The sequence below is a fragment of the Somniosus microcephalus genome, chromosome 10 (genome assembly GCF_052327205.1).
Source record: "Somniosus microcephalus isolate GS21.2 chromosome 10, FLI_Smic_1.0, whole genome shotgun sequence".
NCBI classification, from domain to species: domain Eukaryota; kingdom Metazoa; phylum Chordata; class Chondrichthyes; order Squaliformes; family Somniosidae; genus Somniosus; species Somniosus microcephalus.
The window spans coordinates 154,682,965-154,704,427 of NC_140996.1; the positions used below are offsets into that span (position 1 = coordinate 154,682,965).

General features: G+C 46.4%; 1 protein-coding gene across 6 annotated transcripts in view; it reads left to right on the forward strand.

Annotated features, from left to right (window-relative positions):
• Positions 1-21,463, forward strand: part of nck2b (NCK adaptor protein 2b) — a 107,840-nt gene that overhangs the window by 59,639 nt on the left and 26,738 nt on the right. The window contains exons 2-4 of one of the 6 annotated variants that reach the window (XM_085998995.1): positions 1,711-1,809; positions 4,234-4,399; positions 20,633-20,875. In XM_085998995.1, the coding sequence (XP_085855121.1) occupies positions 20,650-20,875 (226 nt within the window). In that variant the 5' untranslated portion in view covers positions 1,711-1,809; positions 4,234-4,399; positions 20,633-20,649. Of the gene's footprint in view, positions 1-1,572; positions 1,630-1,710; positions 1,810-4,233; positions 4,400-20,632; positions 20,876-21,463 lie in introns of those variants that run through there. The other 5 variants (XM_085998994.1, XM_085998992.1, XM_085998991.1 and 2 more) reach the window with 5 other exon arrangements.

Genomic DNA, 21,463 nt, shown 5'->3' on the forward strand with positions numbered 1-21,463 from the left:
CTACATGGACTTGAACTCCAGAAGGCAGTGAATTCGAACCTGCATGGGTTCATAAAGCCGTTCCTGACTATATGCTGATAAATGGACTCCTGAGTTGGCATTGGAGTGTGCCATTTCAGGAGGAGGAAAAACTGGTCTGGTGAGTCTGTCTGCAGAATTGGACCACAATTAGCTGCTCAGTGTTACAAGCAGCCATTGTAAAACCATGATCATGGGGTTTGGAAGGTAGCATTCAGAGTGTTCGTGCCAACACTGGTTTTCCTGTGCAGACTGAGCCTTGAGATGAACAAACAACAGTGAAATCTAACAATAGAAACAATTCCTCATTTCTACTTCATTGCTAGTCGTAAGTGTTTTCTTTTGCTCACCTCTGTGTTAGAATCCGTTTAAAGCTGGCACCCAGCAAGGTCAACCAAGCTAGTCTTGACCCAAATCAAGGTTGGCCAGATTTTCCTTGATCCCAGATGCTTGCAGGAAGTATTGTTTGAAAATCTCTGCCAGGAGAAAAGACTTTGAAATGCAGATTTAAAAACCCCTGTAGTTAGTGCCGTTCTGGAACTGCTTCTGCAGCTGTTTTGCATCAGTAATCAGTCAGTTTATGGACATGGGAAGGTTTTTAGGCTACCGTATACTGACACATGATGCTGTGCCTGGTTCCCTAATTGTAATAAAATAGTTGCACAGTTGTCACTTAATCTAACAGTCAAGTCTTAAGATTTTTTTTTTAATGTTTTGATAAATAGATAACCCTAAATGCTGTTATTGCATGTTTAACTACTGTAACACCTATTGGTACTTTACCATATTATCATTTTACCCAGTACAAGATTTTTTTGATCATCCCACTATCTCAATAGGTATATGTGTCATGTGGTGCAAGGCTTTTCCATACAGACCAGAAATGTCCTTGGTTCCTGGTCTGTGCTGAGTTAGTTTATTTTAGTTAGGGTGGTAGGAAGAGGTAGCAGTTGGTCTCGGTGCCCTTGGACTAGTGGGTGGGGAAGCGGTTGGGGTTGAGAGTTTGGGGAACAGCCAGGTTTACACTTCTTTTTCTCTATTTAGAAGCTGCATGTCTGGACACACAATGAGGACAGCAACAGGTTCAGCTCTGATGACTCAACAGTTGAATAGCCAACTAACTTTCAGTGTATAAGCTCTTTCGTTAAGAATTGCACTTGGGTCAGGTACCAAAGGGTTGTGCTGCCTGTGGAGCTGTACACCAGCACGAGTCAGCAACCTGAAGGAGGAGAGAAAATTGGTGGGGGGGGGAGAAATTACCATTTTGTACAAAAATGACTGATTTGGGCTGTGAATGTGTTGCATTGTGTAGTATATGTTTTATAAAGTGCCTCAAGTATTTACTTGTCAATTTTATCTGTAAATTCTTGTTAACTGGAGTGCATACTAGAACATAGAAATGAGTTTAACTTTCCTGTTTAATTTACTTTTGATAGCCATTATGTGTAACTCCTTTGGCCAATATTTTTGAAGGATGATGTTACACTGCTTTGCTGCTGTAATTTGCAGAGATCTAGGGGCTTTGTGCTTTTGATTTTCCACCCTTTTTCTCAGTTCCTGTTTTAGGAGAGAGCAAGATGATCGGTAACGCAGGAAAATCTTCCTTTAATGGTAGTAAATTAATTTTTATGAAGTTTATGTTGAAAGGAAAAACCCTCCATGTTTACATTTGTAGTTTCTCATGTATTTCAGCCAGCAGTTGTAAATTGTGTGACACCACCATCATCACCTTGCGACCAAAGGCTGCTAATCCCATCTCTTCAAAGCAGTTAATGGCTGCCACAGTACCAAGTAAGCCTCCAATTTTGAAATTTTCTACCATGTGATGAACCAAGTTCTGTGTATAAAGTACAAGTTATTTGAAACCTGAGGATTTTCATGTTGTACTTAAGACAGTGATGGCATTCTAGTTTTGATATTGTTTTTTAAAACTTGTATTTATTAGCTAAGGTTCAGTTACTTTCTCTGTCTACCCTGTCGTTATTCACCCAACAATACTGCACTTGAAAGCTCATTGTCTGGAAGCCGATGAACATTTTGGACAGTTCATCGAAGACAGCTGTCTGTATATTAGATATGCATTCATATCATACAGAGGTGATATTTATTTTATCAGTTCTAGTTAGCTGGTTTCCAGCATTTCTCTCTAGCCTCTAAGCAGCACTGTCCTGTTTCAGTGAGTTGACTCTTGAGCAAGACCGTTGAAGCTTGCTTAATAATCTGACTTGCCCACATGTTATAAAATGGCTGCTTCTTCAATCTGGGTTAGATAAGAATAAATAATCTAATTAAAATGTTTAAAGTAATAGGCCTAGAAATTCAGTAAGGCGCTGCCAGCTTTGCGCCCAGTTACCGCCTAAAGAGGGCTTCTGCGCCAATACAGGAGTTTGCGCTGATATTCAGCGCAGCGGTAATGGTGGCGGTAGCCGTTAGCGCTGCGCCGGCACCGATGACGTCATCGGTGTGCGCAGTGCCCCGATACCGGCCCGATCCCCATATTTAGTTGCGGCCGCCTCTTCCGCAGCGGCCGCAAACAGCGACCAGAAAACGGGACCGTACTGTAGCCTTAGTGGGGTGCTTTAAGGTGGAGGTGCGGCCGGCCGCTTTTTTGGCGGCCGCCTGCCCGCACCTCCTTCCCCGGCCTCCTCCAACTCACCCCCCCCCCCCCCGCGGCATTGCCGGCTGCTTTCCGCGAACCCGGCACTTCTCCGTGGTGCCGGGCTCATTTGCCGGCACTATCCAGCGGCGATCTCCCCGTTGCAGGCACCTCCACCTTAAGAGAAGGAGGAGGCCTGCAGTACCGCAGCCTGCCGCTCCGCAGCGGGTGACGCAGCGGCGCCTAGAGCGCTGAAATTCAGTTTCAGCGCCCCAAGCGGGGGCGGGCACACCCTGGAATAGTGCCCGGTTCCGACTTGGGGCGCAAAAAGTGAATATCTGACGGTCGCAAATGGCTCCGCGCCCAGCGCTAACTTTTGGGCGCTAGCCAGCTGGCGGGGCCATAGTGAATTTCTAGGCCATTGTCTCTGAAATTCTTCGAGGTCCTCATGCCCATTATATGAGCCGTGTAAGTGTTTAGGAACGGTGAGTAAACGTTGGTGCTTACCATGCTGCTGTACAGGCCATTTCTGCTGAGGTTCCATGTGGGATGACACGTTTTGGATGTGAGGGTGTTCAAATTGCAGTATTATTGAAATAATCCTAACTTAACCAAGGAACTGTTGGGTTTTTCCAGCTTTAGCATTTGACATCAGTGCAATACTACTGGGAAAATTTAGAACTGGGCCCTGTATTCTTTATTTTGTTCTGAGATTTGGGTTTGCTAATTATAAAATTATATAGAATTTTACAGCACAGAACTAACTGCGACAAAGTGACACAGCTTGTCACAATAATCAACTTGCATAAAAAATTGCATTTTTATCCAAGCATAGTCAGTGTTAAGTATATATGGTAAACCTCCCAACTGTTCTTTTAACTCGCCATTTTTCCCCTACTAAATGCCCTGTTTGAGATTAATATATATTTGGTAGATTATTGTTAATTAATGTTTCCATTCATGACAATTCATAAATATAACAGTTGTATTAAAACTTATAATGAATATAGTTACTTCTTGAAAGCCAATATTACATATGTCCAACTGATTAAGCCATAGATTGTCCTTGGCGCTTCACTAAGTTTCTGTGGAGAACACAATGTACTCTGTATTGTAAGAGATCAAGAAGAAATTTTACTGTTGAAGGAGATAAGTGTATTTTACCACGAATGAATGCAACAGATAATTTGGCTATTAATTTATTCCGACTAACTGAGCTCACTGCCTTTGTGGTCCAGTAATAATAACATGCAGCCAAAGTCTGGGATTCTTATTAGAGCACATATGATGCATCCAGAGTAATGTTATAGTTTAATTATAAAACAAGAAAGTTTTACTTCACTTTTAGACTACTTGAAAGCTTGATTGCTTTTTTTCTTTTGCTTGCTAACTAAGGATTTGCAACCCAAATGCCCTGAGGTGTTTTGAATCCAGGTGCAGGGGCAAGTGTTCTGTGAGCTCTGTCCAGGTTTCGATTAGGTTGTTTCTTGAGGTTGAGGATGGTTCGTAGGGTTTTCTGTATAACATGAGTAGGTATGTTTTTACTCTGTCCTCGGGGATGTTGATGATGCAGATGTTGTTGCGATGTTCTCGGTCGTTGAAGTAATTTAATTTTGCAGGCACCTCCTGGTTTCTGTTCCACAGCTGGATCACTTGACTACTGATTTCCACAAAAGAAATCGGCTTGGTTTGTGCAAGAATCAAGGAACAGCTACGCTTCTACGGCTTTCATTATTTCAGTTCACGCTGACCTTTCCCTGTCATTATTACGGAGGTGCATTATAGGTTAGTGTTCCCTCTTGAACTGAAAATAGTGAGTTCTCATTCCCCTGTCAACATCCCCTCACCAAAGGGTGCCCCTTCCTTCCTGCAACATAAAAACAGGAAATGTAGTGCTCAGTCCTTGAACAACCAGCATAGTGCCTCAGGCCCAGATTATAACTTTCCCTCAGAACTCTTATATAACAAGAACTGTGACCTCACCTTTTAGTGCCATGTGCTTACCATTATGCAAGCAGCCAGGCCACTGCTACAGCCAGTGCTCTGAGCTCAGGTAAGATTGTACCACTGCTCTGTAGACTGATATTTACTAGTTGAAGGTGATAACAAACATAAGTTGGCAGTCCATCAGCCTCCTTGAAGACCATTAACATGCCTCTGCACTCCTGCCAAACTAGACCAGGCAGAAGAGAGAGCTGAACTAGTTTTGATGACTTCCCCTGCTCAACACTCGGAAAGGATTCCTCACTAGAACTGCAGCCTTGTGCAATGGAGAGGTACGGGAGGGGCAGGGAATCAACCATATGCAATCCTGGGATCATTCAACACATGCTATTACTTGCAGAAGCACACTAGCAAATTGGCAGAGTGGCGGGGAATTCTGTGCTCCAACCAAGGGCAATCCTCCATCCCCACCCCGCCACAACCTCATTGTACCCTATATGGATCTGCAGCCCAGCCCTTGGGACCCTGTCAAACAGAGTCACATTAATCCGCAATATGGCTGATGTCGAAATAATATCCCTAAATGTCAGGAGGCTCAATTAATCAATTAAAAGGATTTTTTTACTTGCCAAAAGATTGGCCAGATGTGGATTTTCTGCAAGAACCCCACCTTAACCCGTTTGAGCATGTAAACCTCAGCTGAGTTTGGATGGGCAAATGTGGGCTTCCACATTCTCCAAGTATTATGAATCCTGCATCATAGAACATAGTCTGTATCAAACCATGTCCCAAAAGTGAGTTTAAACTTCTTGAAGAAAATAAGCACATTTTTATGACGTCTACTAGCCATTGTAGTTTTGTGGAGTCTCTGATTCGACAGATTAGATCATCGCTCCTGTCACAGTGGAAAAAATATTTTTATAGTGCAATTAATTTTGTTCTGTGTACCTAATGGTTCAGAACCCTTCAGCATGCATTGGAAAGAGTTCCTCAGAATCAAGTTGTGAGGTGGGCTTGTCACAAAAGAGAGCACTAATTGCCAATGGGCAGGGCTCTGACCCATGCTACCAATCGCTTAGTACCCAGAAGTGAGTGTCAGCTTCAAGGTGGACACACATTTTTGCCAAAGCACCTCACATGAGAATGTAGATCATTAGTTAGTGCTGAGTTGGTATGTAACATTGAACTTGGACCTTTAGAATGTAATGGTTGCTGGTACATCATAAGCTGCTCTCTGTAGGAGCTTCCACACTGAAAACAGATGTTTGTCGCATAGCAGATGAGGTAACTTAAACCTTAGGTAACAGCTGCTGGAAAAAGTTATCTGAAGGCCAGGAATTAGAATATGCACTCGTATGTCCAAGGCACGATGCTCACTAAGGTTCCAGAGAGAGAACCTCCGTCAGATGCCGAGGGAGACAAGTTAAGTAGGGTCTTTTCAGGGTTGAGCTGGCTCCAAGAGTCATGCTTGGTGATAGAAGTTTGGAACCAAGTCAACCTTCTGCAGTAGACTCAGTAATCTGATAACCTGAGCGAGGCAGATTCATAGCACTCCAGAGCACTTTTGATTTATCAGGCAGCCTGGCTCACTGGGATTTTTTCTACATTTCTACAGATGACCTTTAAATCAATGCCGCAGCAGGTAGAGTGGTTCTGGCTGGGCAAGCAGCAGGAGGCCTACTGATGCTCTGTGCATACCCTATCGGAACTTTCAGTAGAATACTTGTATGTCAGTGCTGTGTATATTCATGGCTGAGATATAGATTTTTGGACTCTTGGGGAATCAAGGGATATGGGAATCGGGTGGGAAAATGGAGTTGAGGTCGAAGATCAGCCATATTATTAAATGGCGGGGAGGCGGAGGAGGGGAGAGAATGTGTACTAGATATCGGGCAAACGGAGTCTAATTGTAGATTGCACAGGAGACTCTTGTATGGTCATGGGTTTCTGACCGAGCTTGTGTTTTTTATAAAATCAGATCTCTCTGGTATTCTTGTACAGCCTTTAGTCTATGAAAGTTCCCTACGTACTGTAGTGCTTTGTGTTTGTAAAAGTTTCTCAGTATATAACAGTGTAATTTCTGATTGTCCATGCTGGTCCTTGGCAAGCACTGCAGCACTGACATCCAAGTATTCCACTGGAAGTTCTGATTGAATATTTGAGTGGGATTTATGGAAACTGCTAAGTGCTTTTAAGTTTGAGTTACAGCTGCAGTTTGCACATTTTAGAAATCCTTTGAATTAATGCTTTGAGAATTTCTGAAAAATGCTGATCTTTTTCAGTTAGCAAAAATACAGATCAGTCCTGGTGAAATATGACCTCTGACTTACGCAGTAACCAAATATATATAATAAATAGTGGAGAGAAATCTCCTCTGAAAACAACATCAGATTAACAATTAGACATAAACCTCCTTGCCTCCTGCAAAACCATGCACTGCAATAGCTGGTCCTTGGGTTTATTTGAACCTCCTGAGTTCTTCCCTCATCTCCACAGTCACAAGGTGACTGCTGTGATGCATCCCACTCATTCCTGTCTCCTGTTTCGCACTGCCTCAGATAACCCTGAACTTCTGATGTATTACAACAGTGATTACAATTCAAAAGTACTTCATTGGTTGTAAAGCGCTTCGGGACATCCTGAGGTCGTGAAAGGCACTATATAAATGCAAGTTTGTCTTTTATTAATATGTCATTCTAGATTCATGTTATCCAAAATTGCATTCTCAGACTCGACTCCTGATGGTGTCGTTTTTTTTAAAGTTAGAAACCAAGATGATGGGCAAAGGCCCATAGTGTGGTCCATCATCACGGTTGAAAGGAATAAAAGAAAATAAATCAAGAACTAATGATTAGGTGTGTTGTGTCCGTGTACAATAAGACACAGACTGCAGGAGAACGGTATAACAGGTGTTTACTCAACGTGGCTCACACTGGAACTGATCTGTACAGATTACTACTCCGTGCTATATACAGGTGTGGTCGCTGCCGGTACTGCAGTATACATGAGCTGTAAAAGATAGTTCCCCCCTTAAAGGTATATACATTACAATTCCTCCCCTTTTAGATTAACAGTATCATAACACTCATTTAACAATTAAATATCAAACTAATTACAATTAACACTTTTAACATGCAACATTAGCTGAAAATAGTCTATTTATATATTCAGTCTTTGGGGAGGCTTCCTGATCCTTTCTGGATAGCGCCTTTCCCGAGTGTCTTGCTCTTGGTGCGGAGGCGATTCTGGCCCCCTGTCGTCGGTTGGTTCATCAGCTTCCGATGCTACTGTTTCTGGGGTAGATGCGACCTGTACGTCGGGTTCATCACCAGGTACGTATGGGCGAGGCATGGGGTTGACTTGTTCCTGTTACTCTAGGATCTGGTCAGCATGGTGTCTCACGATGCTCTCCCCAACGTCCACTGTGTACATTAGTGGGCCCTGCCGTGTGCATATCGTTCCTGGCTGCCATTTTTCTGTTCGATAGTCATGGGCCAAGACTGGTTGCCCTACATTGAAGCTCCTTGTTGGCTTCTCATGGATGTGCTGGAATTGCTTACTCTCAACATCTCTTCGTACGTTTGGTCTGAGCAAATCCAGGCGAGATCTTAACCTTCGGTTAAAGAACATCATGGCTGGGGCCTGGTTGGTGACTGCATGTGTCGCATTCTGGTAGGCGAACAGGAAATTGTCCACCTTGTGCTGCAGCGGAATGTTGTCATTGTACATAGCCTTTATTGCTTTCTTAAAGGTTTGTACGAACCTCTCAGCCAATCCATTTGTGGCTGGATGATACGGGGCGGATGTGTAATGCCTTACCCCATTCTTTTTCAAGAACCTCCGGAACTCTTCGGACACAAACTGTGGTCCGTTGTCGGAGCAAATCTGTTCTGGCAAGCCATTCCTGGCAAAAATGGTCCGTAGGACTGCAATAGTTTTCTCCGTGGTGGTGGAGGACATTTTGATGACCTCAGGCCATTTCGAGTGCGCATCCACGGCTATTAAGAACATTGAGTCCATGAATGGACCAGCAAAATCAATATGCACCCGTTGCCATGGAGATGAGGGCCACTCCCATGGGTGTAGAGGGGCCTGTGGTGGTGCATTTTGGACTTTCTGGCATCCTGAGCAGCTCTTGGTCAGGTCCTCGATTTGTTCTTGGTCAGGTCCTCGATTTGTTTATCGATTCCCGGCCACCACACAAGCCCTGGCTAGGCTTTTCATTTTTACCCCTCCCAGATGACCCTCATGAAGCTCATTGAGCACTCTATCCCTTAACTTGGGTGGAATTACCACTCGGGATCCACACATCAAGGTCCCCCGGCACACTGACGGCTGTTCTCTCCTTGTCGAGAATGCTGGCAACAGTGAGTCGCCATGTGCTGGCCATCCCTTCACCGTCAAATCATATACCCGAGACAGTGTCGGGTCATTTCGGGTTTCCTTTTCGATACATATTCAACTATAGTCGAATGGAATATTTCGACAGGATCCACTGCTGGTGCTTCCTCCGCAGTAGGCAGTGGCAGGCGTGATAGCCCAACAGCATTTCCATGCTGTTTCGTGCCCTTGTATTCAATCTCATAGTGGTGCGCCCCTAGAAAAAGTGACCATCTTTGTAGTCGTTGCGCAGTCATCACCGGAACGCCCCCCTTCGGATTAAAAATGGAGACAAGAGGCTGGTGATCAGTCAGCAAGGTGAATTTCTGCCCGTGCAGATAGTGATTGAACTTTTTCACTCCCCACACTAGGCTGAGGGCCTCCCTGTCAATCTGGGCGTAGTTACGCTCGGCTGAGGTTATTGATCGTGACGCAAAGGCTATTGGCCTCTCTGAGCCGTCCGAGAATTTGTGCGACAGCACCGCTCCAATGCCGTAGGGTGACGCATCACATGCCAACCGAATTGGTAATGCTGGGTTGTAATGGGCCAATACCTCTTTCGATGTGATTAGTGTTTTGCTCTTCTGGAAAGCTCGTCTACATTTGTCAGTCCACTTCCATGGCACCCCAGTTTGCAGTAGGGTGTTCAGTGGGTGTAGTATTGTAGACAAATTTGGCAAGAACTTATGGTAGTAGTTTACCAGCCCGAGGAACGACCTCAGTTGTGACACATTTTCCGGTGCTGGAGCCTTGACCACTGCCTCAATATTCTCTGGGGTCTTATGTAACCTCTCTTTATCGATAACATGGCCACAATACGAGATCTGTTTTCTAAAAAACTCGCATTTGGGGCGGTTAGCTTGGAGCCCATATTCCTGCAATCTAGTGAGCACCTGCTCCAGGTTGGCAAGGTGATCACTGTCATTTTCGCCCGTGACCAGGATGTCGTCGAAATAACACTGGGTCCCTGGGATCCCTTGCAGGACTTGTTCCATTGCCCTCTGCCAAATAGCCGGAGCTGATGCTACCCCGAATACCAGCCGGTTGTATTGGTAGAGATCTTTATGGGTGTTGATCGTGAGGTATTTTTTTGATGCTTCTTCTACCTCCATTTGCAGATACGCCTGGGCCAGATCAATCTTAATGAAGCGTTTCCCTCCAGATAGCTAGGCGAAAATATCTTCAATCCGCGGAAGTGGATATTGTACGGTGTGAAGGACCGGGTTCACTGTTACCTTAAAGTCCCCACAAATGCGAACCTTCCTTGGTTCCCCAGGCGTGCTGCTCAACGACTTTTTCGTCACAGGGACGATGGGTGTAGCCCACTCGCTCCAGTCTACCTTGGACAGTACACCTGAACGTTCCAGACTCTCCAGCTCTGCTTCGACGGCTGGGCGGATCGCATAAGCTACCGGTCTGGCCTTAAAAAATTTTGGGCTTACGTTTTCTTCAATTTTAATCGTCGCTGTCATGCCTTTTAGTGTTCCGAGTCCTTGCTGGAACACTTCTTTCGCGTCAGTTAGGATCTTTGACAGTCGCCCAGGTGTGACGTCGTCATCCTTTTTGTCAGCCACAGTCAGTGCCTGTATGGAATGCCAATCCAGTTGTATTTTCCGGATCCATTCACGTCCCAGTAATGGTGGCCCTCCATCTTGCAATACATACAAGTCTAGTTTTGGTGTTTCCTTACCGTTATATATAACGGTCACCCTTATTTTTCCTTTGGGGTAGAATTTTTGCCCCGTATACGTCTTCAAAATAATTTTTGTGTCTCTCAAGGGTATGTGTGAGAATAGCTGCTCGTAGTCCCGTCGGTTTATGACTGTTAGGGCTGATCCTGTGTCCAATAACATCTTTACCTGGGCTCCTGCTATCTTGAGAGTGACCCAAATGGTTTGGTGATCCTCCGTTGTGATCACATTATGTAGTTTCAGACAACTCAGTTCCCTGCTTTCGGAGTCGTTATCACTCTTTTGTTTGTCTGAACTATTCTCCGTCATCTTATGTACCTTCTTGTACTTTCCTTTGGTAGGTTTCTTATTGCTGGTTTTCTTTCCCGACCTGCAGACTCGTGCTATGTGTCCTACTTTTCCACACTGTCTGCACACTTTGTCTTTGAACCAGCAATCATTCTGGTCGTGTGTTGTTCTGCCGCAGCGATAGCACTTCTCTGTTCCATATGACATTTCGTTTGTGCCATATTCTTGCGGTCTCTGTTGTATCTCTGCAGCGCCCTGTGCTGCTGCTTCATATGATAGCGCAATGCTGAAAGCCTTTTCCAGCGTAAGGTCCTTTTCAGATAAAAGCCGTTTCTGGGTTCCTTCACTTTGAAGCCCACACACAAACTTGTCCCTTAAGGTATCTGCCAGTCCCGCTCCAAACTGGCAGTGTTTCGATAGTTTGCGCAGTTCTGTTAAATAAACAGCATTGCTTTCATCCTTATGCTGGTTCCGTTTGTGAAACTTGAATCTTTCTGCTCTCAGCAGCGGTGTGGGGTTTAAATGTTCCTGTAGTATCGTTACTATGGCTTCAAAACTCTTTTCCATTGGCTTCGTTGGGGTTACTAGATTTCGTAATAAACCATACGTCTTTGCACCCATTAAATTTAACAATACCGACGCTTTCTTGTCATCTGACACCTCATTTGCCTTGCAGTATACCTCTATTCGTTTGACATATGTAGTCCAATCTTCGACTTCATTGTCAAATGCGGTGATACTGCCACTCTTCGGCATTTTGGGTGTGGTTTAAAATGGCGTCTCCCACGCTTTCCTTCCTCCCCCGCTGCTGCCAACGCCGCTCTCGGCTGTTCTCGTGGCAATGGCGGCGCCCTGTAGGTTTCGCGCGCTTCTCCTGCGCTGCTGCCAACGCCGCTCTCGGCGGTCCTCGTGGCAGTGGCGGCGCCTCGCGGGTTTCTGCGCGTCTCTCCCTCTCTTCGACGCTGCTCAGCCCCTGAACACCGGCTGCACTCTGCTCTCTCTCTCTCCCCCGTCGACGCTGCTCGGCCCTTTGCTGTGCCGCTTGGTCGGGCTCTAGCCCGCCGCTGTCCTGGAAGGGTCTGCGCACTACCTGTTGCCAGCCCGTTTCGCTGGACCACCTCGACTGGAAAGCCAAGCCTGGCTCTCGACAGCCTCCCCCGCAATTCTCGAGTCTCTGCTGGATGACTGGGCGGTTGCCCGTGGTCGACGCCCGAGTCTCTGGCCTTGACCTCCAATCCACTGATCTCCAGGAACGAATCCCCGGGAGGTGATGCAGAGTTGCAGGTAGGTTCGAACTTGCCTCGTCGCCAATGTTGTGTCCGTGTATAATAAGACACAGACTGCAGGGGAACGGTACAACAGTTGTTTACTCAACGTGGCTCACACTAGAACTGATCTGTACAGATTACTACTCAGTGCTATATACAGGTGTGGTCACTGCCGGTACTGCAGTATACATGAGCTGTAAAAGATAGTTCCCCCCTTAAAGGTATATACATTACAAGGTGATTCCAAGCTTGGGTTTTAAAAGCCAGAGGATTCTAGGAGGATGGGAAAAACTTAAGATACTCATTTTCATTGCTAAACTCAACATTTAGAATAGATGTACAATTCGATAAAGAAATAGAAAGAAATTGGTCTATTTGAAAGAATTGAAGGCCAAACTGATTTTAGGACTGAGCGTACCAACATCATCATCTTCTTAGGCAGTCCCTCAGAACCGAGGATGACTTGCTTCCACATTAAAAATGAGTTCTCAGGTGGCTGATGAGTCCAATGCGGGACCTACAGTCTGTCACAGGTGGGGCAGACGGTGGTTGAAGGAGCGGGTGGGTGGGGTGCTTGGGTTGACGTGCGCTCCTTGCGTTGCCTGCGCTTGGCTTCCACTTGCTCCCGGCGCAGAGACTCGGTGTTCAGCGCCTTCCCGGATGCTTCTCCTCCACTTTGTGCGGTCTTGGGCCAGGGATTCCCAGGTGTCGGTGCGGATGTTACACTTTTTCAAGGAGGCTTTGAGGGTGTCCTTGAAGCGTTTCCTCTGCCCACCTGGGGCTCTCTTGCCGTGCTGGAGCTCCGAGTAGAGCGCTTGTTTTGGGAGTCTCGTATCGGGCATGCGGACAATGTGACCCGTCCCTCGGAGTTGATTGAACGTAGTCAGAGCTTCGATGCTGGGGATGTTGGCCTGAGCAAGAACACTGACGTTGGTGCGCCTATCCTGCCAATGGATTTGCAGGATCTTGTGGAGGCAACGTTGGTGGTACCGCTCCAGTGCTTTGAGGTGCCTGCTGTACATGGTCCATGTCTCTGAGGCATACAGCAGGGCGGGTATCACTGCTGTCCTGTAGACCATGAGCTTAGTGCCAGGTTTGAGGTCCTGGTCTTCAAACACTCCTCTTCCTCAGGCAACCGAAGGCTGCACTGGTACACTGAAGGCGGTGTTGGACTTCGTCGTCGACGTCTGCCCTTGTTGACAGTAGGCTCCCGAGGTATGGAAAGTGGTCCACATTGTCCAAGGCTTTTTCATGGATTTTGATAATCGGGGGGCAGCACTGTGTGGCGGGGGGAGGTTGGTAGAGGACCTTTGTCTTACAGATGTTTAGTGTAAGGCCCATGCTCTCGTATGCTTTGGTGAAGGTGTTGATGATGGTTTGGAGTTCGACCGCCAAGTGAGCGCAGACACAAGCATCGTCTGCATACTGTAATTCGACGACAGAGGATGGGATGACCTTGGATCTGGGCTGGAGGCAATGGAGGTTGAACAGTTTCCCGTTTGTTCTGTAAATTAGCTCCACTCCAGTGGAGAGCTTACTGAGGGTGAGTGGAGCATTGCAGCAAGGAAGATCGAGAAGAGCGTTGGTGCGATGACAGCCTTGCTTGACCCTGGTTCGTATGTGAATTGGGTCTGTGGTGGAACCGTTGGTCAGGATCACGGCTTGCATGTCGTCGTGAAGCAGGCGGAGGATGGCGACAAACTTTTGAGAGCAGCTGAATTTGAGGTGGACACTCCATAATCCCTCATGGTTGACAGCGTCGAAGGCCTTTGTGAGATCAAAAAAGGCCATGTACAGTGGTTGGTGCTGTTCCCTGCATTTCTCTTGTAATTGACGTGCGGTGAAGATCATGTCCATTGTGCCCCTTAGTGGGCGGAATCCGCATTGCGACTCTGAGAGGAGCTCTTCGGCCACTGGGAGAAGGCGATTGAGGAGGATTCTTGCGATGACTTTCCCTGTGGCAGATAGCAGGGAAACTCCTCTAATTACTGCAATCGGACTTGTCCCCTTTCTTGAAGATGGTCACAATTACGGCATCTCTGAGATCCCCTGGCATGCTCTCCTCCTTCCAGATAAGAGAAATGAGTTCATGAATTCGCGCCAGTAGTGCTTCTCTGCCATGCTTTAGTGCCTCGGCGGGGATTCCATCTGCTCCTGAGGCCTTGTTCAGTTTTCAACCTTATGCCGGGCTGGGGTTGTGCTGAGATGGTGGCGGGTAGCATGCTGTGGGATGGAGTTGAGGACACTCTTGTCGAAGACAGAGTCGTGGTTAAAGAGATCTTCGAAGTGCTCCTTCCAGCGGGCACTGACTGCCTCCCTGTCCTTGATGAGTACACCTCCGTTCTTGGCCCGCAGTGGGGAAGGGCCTTGGGTGCTTGGGCCGTAGATGGTCTTGACTGCGCTAAAGAATCCACGCATGTCGTGGTTGTCGGCTAGCTGCTGGATCTCCTGCGCTTTCTCCACCCACCATCTGTTCTTTAGGTCGTGAGTTTTTTGTTGGACCTCGGCCTTCAGGCTTCTGTAGAGCTGCTTTCTTGCTCTCGAGTTCTGTTGCTGTTTCCAGATCAGAAATGCCTTGCGCTTGCGGCTTATTATCTCCTGGTCATTCTCGTCAAACCAGTCTTGGTGTTTCCTGGTTGAATGACCGAGCGTCTCTTCACAGGTGCTGATTATGGAGGCCTTGAGTGCAGACCAGATGCTGTGGGCACTCTGTGTCTCTGCATCACTGGGAGTCGTCAGGTTGTTTGTGAGGCGCAGGCTGAATAGGGCTTTCTTAGCGGGGTCTTATTGTGCTCCACAGGCAGAGAGGGGGTAGGGAAAGCCAACTCCAACGGTACCCTCCTCCTGTCGAAATGCTTAGAACATGGCCTCGTCATAACCAACACCTTGTTCCGTTAGAGAGACAAGTACAAGGCTTCATGGCAGCACCCTCGTTCCAAGCACTGGCATCTGCTGGACTACGTCATCGTCCGAACGAGGGACCGCAAGGATGTCCGCATCACCCGCGCCATGACAGGAGCTGATGACTGCTGGACAGACCACCGCCTAATCCGCTCTGTCATCTCCATCAATGTAGCCCCAAAACAGCGGCGGCAACAGAAACAATGCCGCAGGAAGAACATCTTGCATTTATATAGCGCCATTAACATAGAAAACGTCCCAATGTGCTTCACAGAGGTATAATCAAACAAAAATGGAGACCGAGCCAAAGAAGGAGATATTAGAAGTGGTGACCAAATGCTTGGTCAAAGAGGTGGGTTTTCAGGATTGTCTTAAGTGAGTAGAGGGTGTGGAAATTCCAAATCATGTGGCCTAGGTGGCTGAAAGCACACTGGTAACGGTGGGGCAAAGGGAGGGAGGGATGCGCAAGGGGCCTGAGTTGGAGGAACAGAGTTCTGAGGAGTTGTAGGGTTGGCAGACGTTACAGATGTAGGGAGGGGTGAGGCCATGAAGGGACTTATACACAAGAATAAGAATTATAGGTCAGCGAGGACAAACGTGATGGTGAGCAGGACATGGTACAGGTGGCAGAGTTTTTGATGAGCTGAAGTTTAGTGTGTGGAGAACGGTAGGCCAGCCAATCAAGTCTGGAAGTGACAAAGGCATGAAATGAGGGTTTCAACGGCAGATGGGCTGAGGCAAAAGCAGGGGTGGAGGGAGGCAAAGTTACGCAGTGGAAATAGGTGATCTTTGTGATTGAGAGGGTATGGGGTAGGAAGCTCAGCTTGGGGTCGAATAGAATAGCAATGATGTGAACAGTCTGGTTCAACCTGAGACAATGGCGAGAGAGGGGGTGGAATCAGTGGCAAGGGTATGGAGTTTGTGACGAGGGCCAAAGACTATGTTTAACTGGAAGAAATTGCAGAGCAACCAAGATTGGAAGTCAAGACAAGTAGTCTGAGAGCATAGAGGCAGTAGAAGGGTTGAGAGAGGTACAGCTAGGTGTTGTCAGCCGACAGGTAGAAGCTGTTCCCATGTCTTTGGATGATGTCCCCAAGGATGAGGTTGTGTAAGATGCATGTCTTATTGTTGGAGCTCTGCATTTTCGGTTTAATTTCTGAAAAAAATCCCTGAAATTTTCTTGGTCCATTTCGGACCTTTCCAAAAACTAGAAAATGGGGAGGGGGAAGAGGAAATAAGGTTTGAAAAAAGATTGGGGGAAATTGAAAAATGTTGCGTGTATGTCATCAGTATTTATTTTCTGAGCATTCTCTCTCGAGTGTATAAAGTAATACAATTGGACTCAACGTAATCAGAACGCCGAACAGAAAAAGAAAGCAAGTTTTTTGTGAAGGAAATCGGAAGCAAGGTTTGTGGTTTAAGTCCAAATAAAAGAAATAGAAAAATTAAGGACAATGGTAAGCTTAAAAAAATGAAAAACCGGGCGGGGGGATGGGGGTGGTGGGGGGTGGGTGGCGGCGTTGGTATAGTAAGTTTGGGTGGGAGGAGAAGAAATCTGGATTGTTTCAACTTGAGCTCTTTTCAGGGTTTAAAATGCAAATTTATTATATCGACAATTTTAATTTTAAAACTAAGTTACCACTGTCATATCGACAAAATCTAAGGACTGGAAATTCGGTTCCTTTGCGTCTGCCATTATTGCCTCCGGGGGGCGCTAACTGGATGCAAAGGGCTTATCCCACAGCTACCTGGACTAGACTTCCTCCCACCCCGCTTCCTGTAAGGACTCTATTCCATTCTCGCAGTTTCTCCGTCTCCGCTGCGTCTGTTCTGACGATGCCACCTTCCATACCAGTGCTTCCGACATGTCTTCCTTTTTCCTCAACCGAGGATTCCCCTCTACTGTGGTTGACACGGCCCTTGACCGTGTCTGTTCCATTTCCCGCACTTCTGCTCTCGCCCCTTTCCCTCCCTCCCAGAACCACGATAGGGTTCCCCTTGTCCTCGCCTTTCACCCCAGCAGCCTCCACATTCAACGGATCATCCTCCGCCATTTCCGCCACCTCCAACGTGATCCCACCACCAAACACATCTTCCCCTCACCTCCCCTTTCAGCATTCCGAAGGGACCGCTCCCTCCGCGACACCCTGGTCCACTCCTCAAGCACCCCCAACAGCCCTTCTCCTTCACCTGGCACCTTCTCGTGCAAGCGCAGGAGATGCAACACATGCCCTTTTACCTCCTCCCTTCCCACTGTCCAGGGCCCCAAACACCCCTTCCAGGTGAAACAGCGATTTACTTGTACTTCTTGCAATTTAATATACTGTATTCGCTGCTCACGATGCGGTCTCCTCTACATTGGGGAGACCAAACACAGATTGGGCGACCGCTTTGCGGAACACCTCCGTTCAGTCCGTAAGGGTGACCCTGAGCTTCCGGTCGCCTGTCACTTTAATTCTCCGCTTCGCTCCCACTCTGATCTCTCTGTCCTCAGCCTATTACATTGTTCCAATGAAGCTCAGCGTAAGCTCGAGGAGCAGCACCTCGTCTTTCGATTAGGCACTTTACAACCTTCCGGACTCACTATCGAGTTCAACAATTTCAGATAATAATCCCTGCCCCCAATTTTCATGCAGTATGATTTTGCCATTCCCATTTGCAACATTTTCACAGTATGTTCTTTCAATTCCTTCCTCCCCTCCAACCACCACCCCCCCCCCCCCCCCCCCCCACCACCACCACCCCCCTGGTCTCTGCACCTGCTTAATATCTGTTACACTTCCAGCTATTTCCAGTTCTGATGAAGGGTCCCAGACCTGAAACGTTAACTCTGTTTCTCTCTCCACAGATGCTGCCTGGCCTGCTGAGTATTTCCAGCATTTTCTGTTGTTATTTCAGATTTCCAGCATCCGCAGTATTTTGCTATTGTATGCAAAGGGATTATCGCCTGGGGGGGGTTGTGGCGGAAAAGCACCTCCCGAGAAATTCGGCAGAGCGTTGCCGAGGCACTACCTGATAGTGCAGCGCCCCTGCCGGTAGCACCCCGGGCCACTGCGCTGCCAGCAGTTACATCATCGCCATGCACTGTGGCCCCTTAGCGCCCCGCAGCAGAAACTCGGCTGCACCCCGCTAGGCTGTCACGGGCGGTGTCAGCACCAGCCTCGGGGGTCGCGAACTGGGCCGACCGCCACTTGCGGGGTGGTATTTAAAGGGGAGGTGCGGCTGCGACCCATGACACCACTTCCAGGTCGGCCCTCCGTGGTGGGCCGTGGCTGGTCCTGGCCGCCATCATGCAGCTCCACGCTGCCCTGGTGGCCTAGTGTGGGCCATCGGAGGCCCTGCAGACTGCGTAGCGGCCCTCCCCTTTAACTGAAGGGGAGGGGTGTTGACACGTGGCAGCGCTGCCGATCGTGCCCCGACACTGCCTCGGTTACCGCCCCACCAGGAAGTGGAACGCCCGAGATTATGCTCCACTTCCTGTGCAGGGCGGTAAGCCGAATTTAGCGTCCGGGGCGGTACTTCTGCGCCGGGCGCTAAATGTCCAGCCTTAACTCGGTTACCACCTCCAAACGGGGCATAACCAAATTTCACGCCCTGAGACCATTTCTGTTTTTTTCCCCTAATACTCAAATGTGGTTGAGGGTAGAGGAGCAAGAACTCGGCAGTTCTTTAATTACCGATTATAGTGGCGTAAAGATTTCTGTATTTCTTTACTTTTGAAGTTGTTTTGGGATAGACTGTTGCTAAATTGTTGTATGAACAGCTGTGGTGCAAGCAAAGCATTTTTAATAATGGTGCCAATAGGGACAATAGATACTGACTACTACCTGGTGCTCCAGTTTCTTTTAAAAGTCAAAGCCCAATGTTCCCTCGTATGTATGTGACTGCATATCTGCAGTGCGACTCCAGCGTTCCAAGGTAACTGGAATGCCTAGTGTATGGCATAAGTCTGACAACTGTACTGTCACATTCCCTTTAATACTATGTGCCTTTCTTTTAACAATAGGTTTCCTATGCAGTACCTCATCAGATGCCAGCTCTGGCTATTATTCTGAACCCAGCACAGCACTTGGGTGATGATTTTGCAAATTTAGTGTCTTGCCTTGGATATTATCTAGAGTATTAGTCATTCCCGTAATCAGTCTAACCCCTGGCCTTGTCGCCGAATATCTAACTATAGCGTAACCCTGTGATACAACAATCGTCTCTCCATTTAATCTGAACTGGATATTCATGTCTTCAGTGCATGTGCTTCTTCAGTCTTTTAGAAGGTGGACTGAAAAGCACTTGGTTAGATGAGACCAGATACAAATCGTTGAGCTGTTTATTTCACAGCAAGTACTGTTATGATCAGACTTGGTTAGTTCAATCTGTACAATTTAGCATTGTGTAATGATACAAAATAGTGAAAACCCCTTGCTTCTCGGTGGGTTGTTTTACTTGACTTAAACAAAATAACTACTAATTAACCACCTATATTCTCCTTCTGGGCCTGGTCAGAACTTGCTGTCACAGCTTTCCTTGACCAACTTCACAACCATTTCTGGACCTCATTGCCTGCCTGTGCCTGTCTCTCTCTATTTTTTCTCCCTCTGTTCACAGTCCGAAAGGACCGGAAACTTCCCAAGATGGTGGGTATGAGTGATTATCATTTGCTGACACAGGCTGATGAATTACTTAACAGTCTTTAGGAAAACCATGCATCAAACTTTACATCATTACCATTTTAACCACATATGGTTTCAGTGCCTTTTTAAATTTGTTTGTAGTAGTTTGCTTTAAAAACTCAACATTTAAAAGTAATTTTTATTTTCCAAGTCCTACCTATGGAAAAACGATCAAAATTCTTGAAACGTGACGGGTGATGTTGCTGCATATGGAGCAGCCAAATAGCTACATTTGGCTCAGAGAGGGTGTTTTGTATCATTTGACTGACTAACCATTATAAAGTTAAACTGATATAATAAATGTGACTAATGATGTAGAATTTGAGGCTATTTGTGTATGTTTTTAACTAAAGTGTTCAAAGGAACGTGTTTATCTCTTATCAAAGCTCAACATTGCAGCAATGTTGGAACCCATTGCTAACAGTCAACAGTGATGACTTTCAGAGCTACTGGTTGCTAATGGGGCAGCTTGGATTTTGAAAAGTGTTTCAACTTAATGCGGCAATCATGTAAAGGTTTGAATGGTGATGTGATTGCAGAAGCTGTTCTCAGCCGAGCAGGTGGAACAGATAATGAAACCAGATTCAAGACTAGATCAGTACTTTTGTTTTAATGTGAACTTTAACCTTCCTATTCCATTTAGACCACATCTATGAAGGATCAAGTCCAAAATGACACTGTTGAGAAAGGAGCTTTTAAAAAAATGCACGTATGTGATTTTTTCCCATTTTGTATTTTTGCAAAGGAGAAGCGAGTCACCATTTAAAAGGAAAAACTGCAGTTATTGGTTAGCGCATGGGTTCTCAATATTGAGTAGACAAAGGTGAGATTGTGCTGACTGATGCATTGTTTAATGGTGAACTATGTTGTCTCTGACAGGAAGGACTCCATGAAAGATGACAGAAGAAGTTATTGTTATAGCAAAGTGGGATTACACAGCACAGCAGGATCAAGAACTTGACATCAAGAAAAATGAGCGATTGTGGCTGCTCGATGACTCTAAAACTTGGTGGAGAGTAAGAAATACATCAAACAAAACTGGATATGTTCCGTCAAACTATGTAGAAAGGAAAAACAGCTTAAAGAAGGGGTCACTTGTAAAGAACATCAAAGATACATTAGGCAAGTACAACATTTTAACTGAAGGATTCTTCAATCTGATTTATTAGAATGGTGGAGGGTTACACATTTCTTCTGCTCTGATTCATCAAAGCATTTGGGTCTGTCCCTGTTCAGTCTCATTAATGTGAAGATTTAAATGTTGCCTGATTGTTTGAAATCAGGATTTCCAAGTGTTAGTGGAGTAAAGAAGACAAACATGCTTTTCCTTCACCAACATAATGCACTTGGATAATTATTGCAGGCTGTCCTCCCCCTCTTAACAATCAAGAATGGTTTTCAGTCCAGCTTTTATTTTTTTCTCCTACTTTATTAGTGTTACCATGTTACAGGTAAGCTATAATCCATAAAAGAAAAAAGAAAGACTTGCATTTATATAGCATCTTTGGTGACGTCAGGACATCCCAAAGTGTTTTACAGCCAATTAAGTACTTTTGAAGTCACTTGTATAATGTACGAAACGTGGCAGCCAATTTGCAAACAGCAACCTCCCACAACCAGCAATGTGCTATGACCAGGTAATCTGTTGTTAGTGATGTTGGTTGAGTGATAAATATTGGCCGGAACACCGGGGGGGATCTCCCCTGCCCA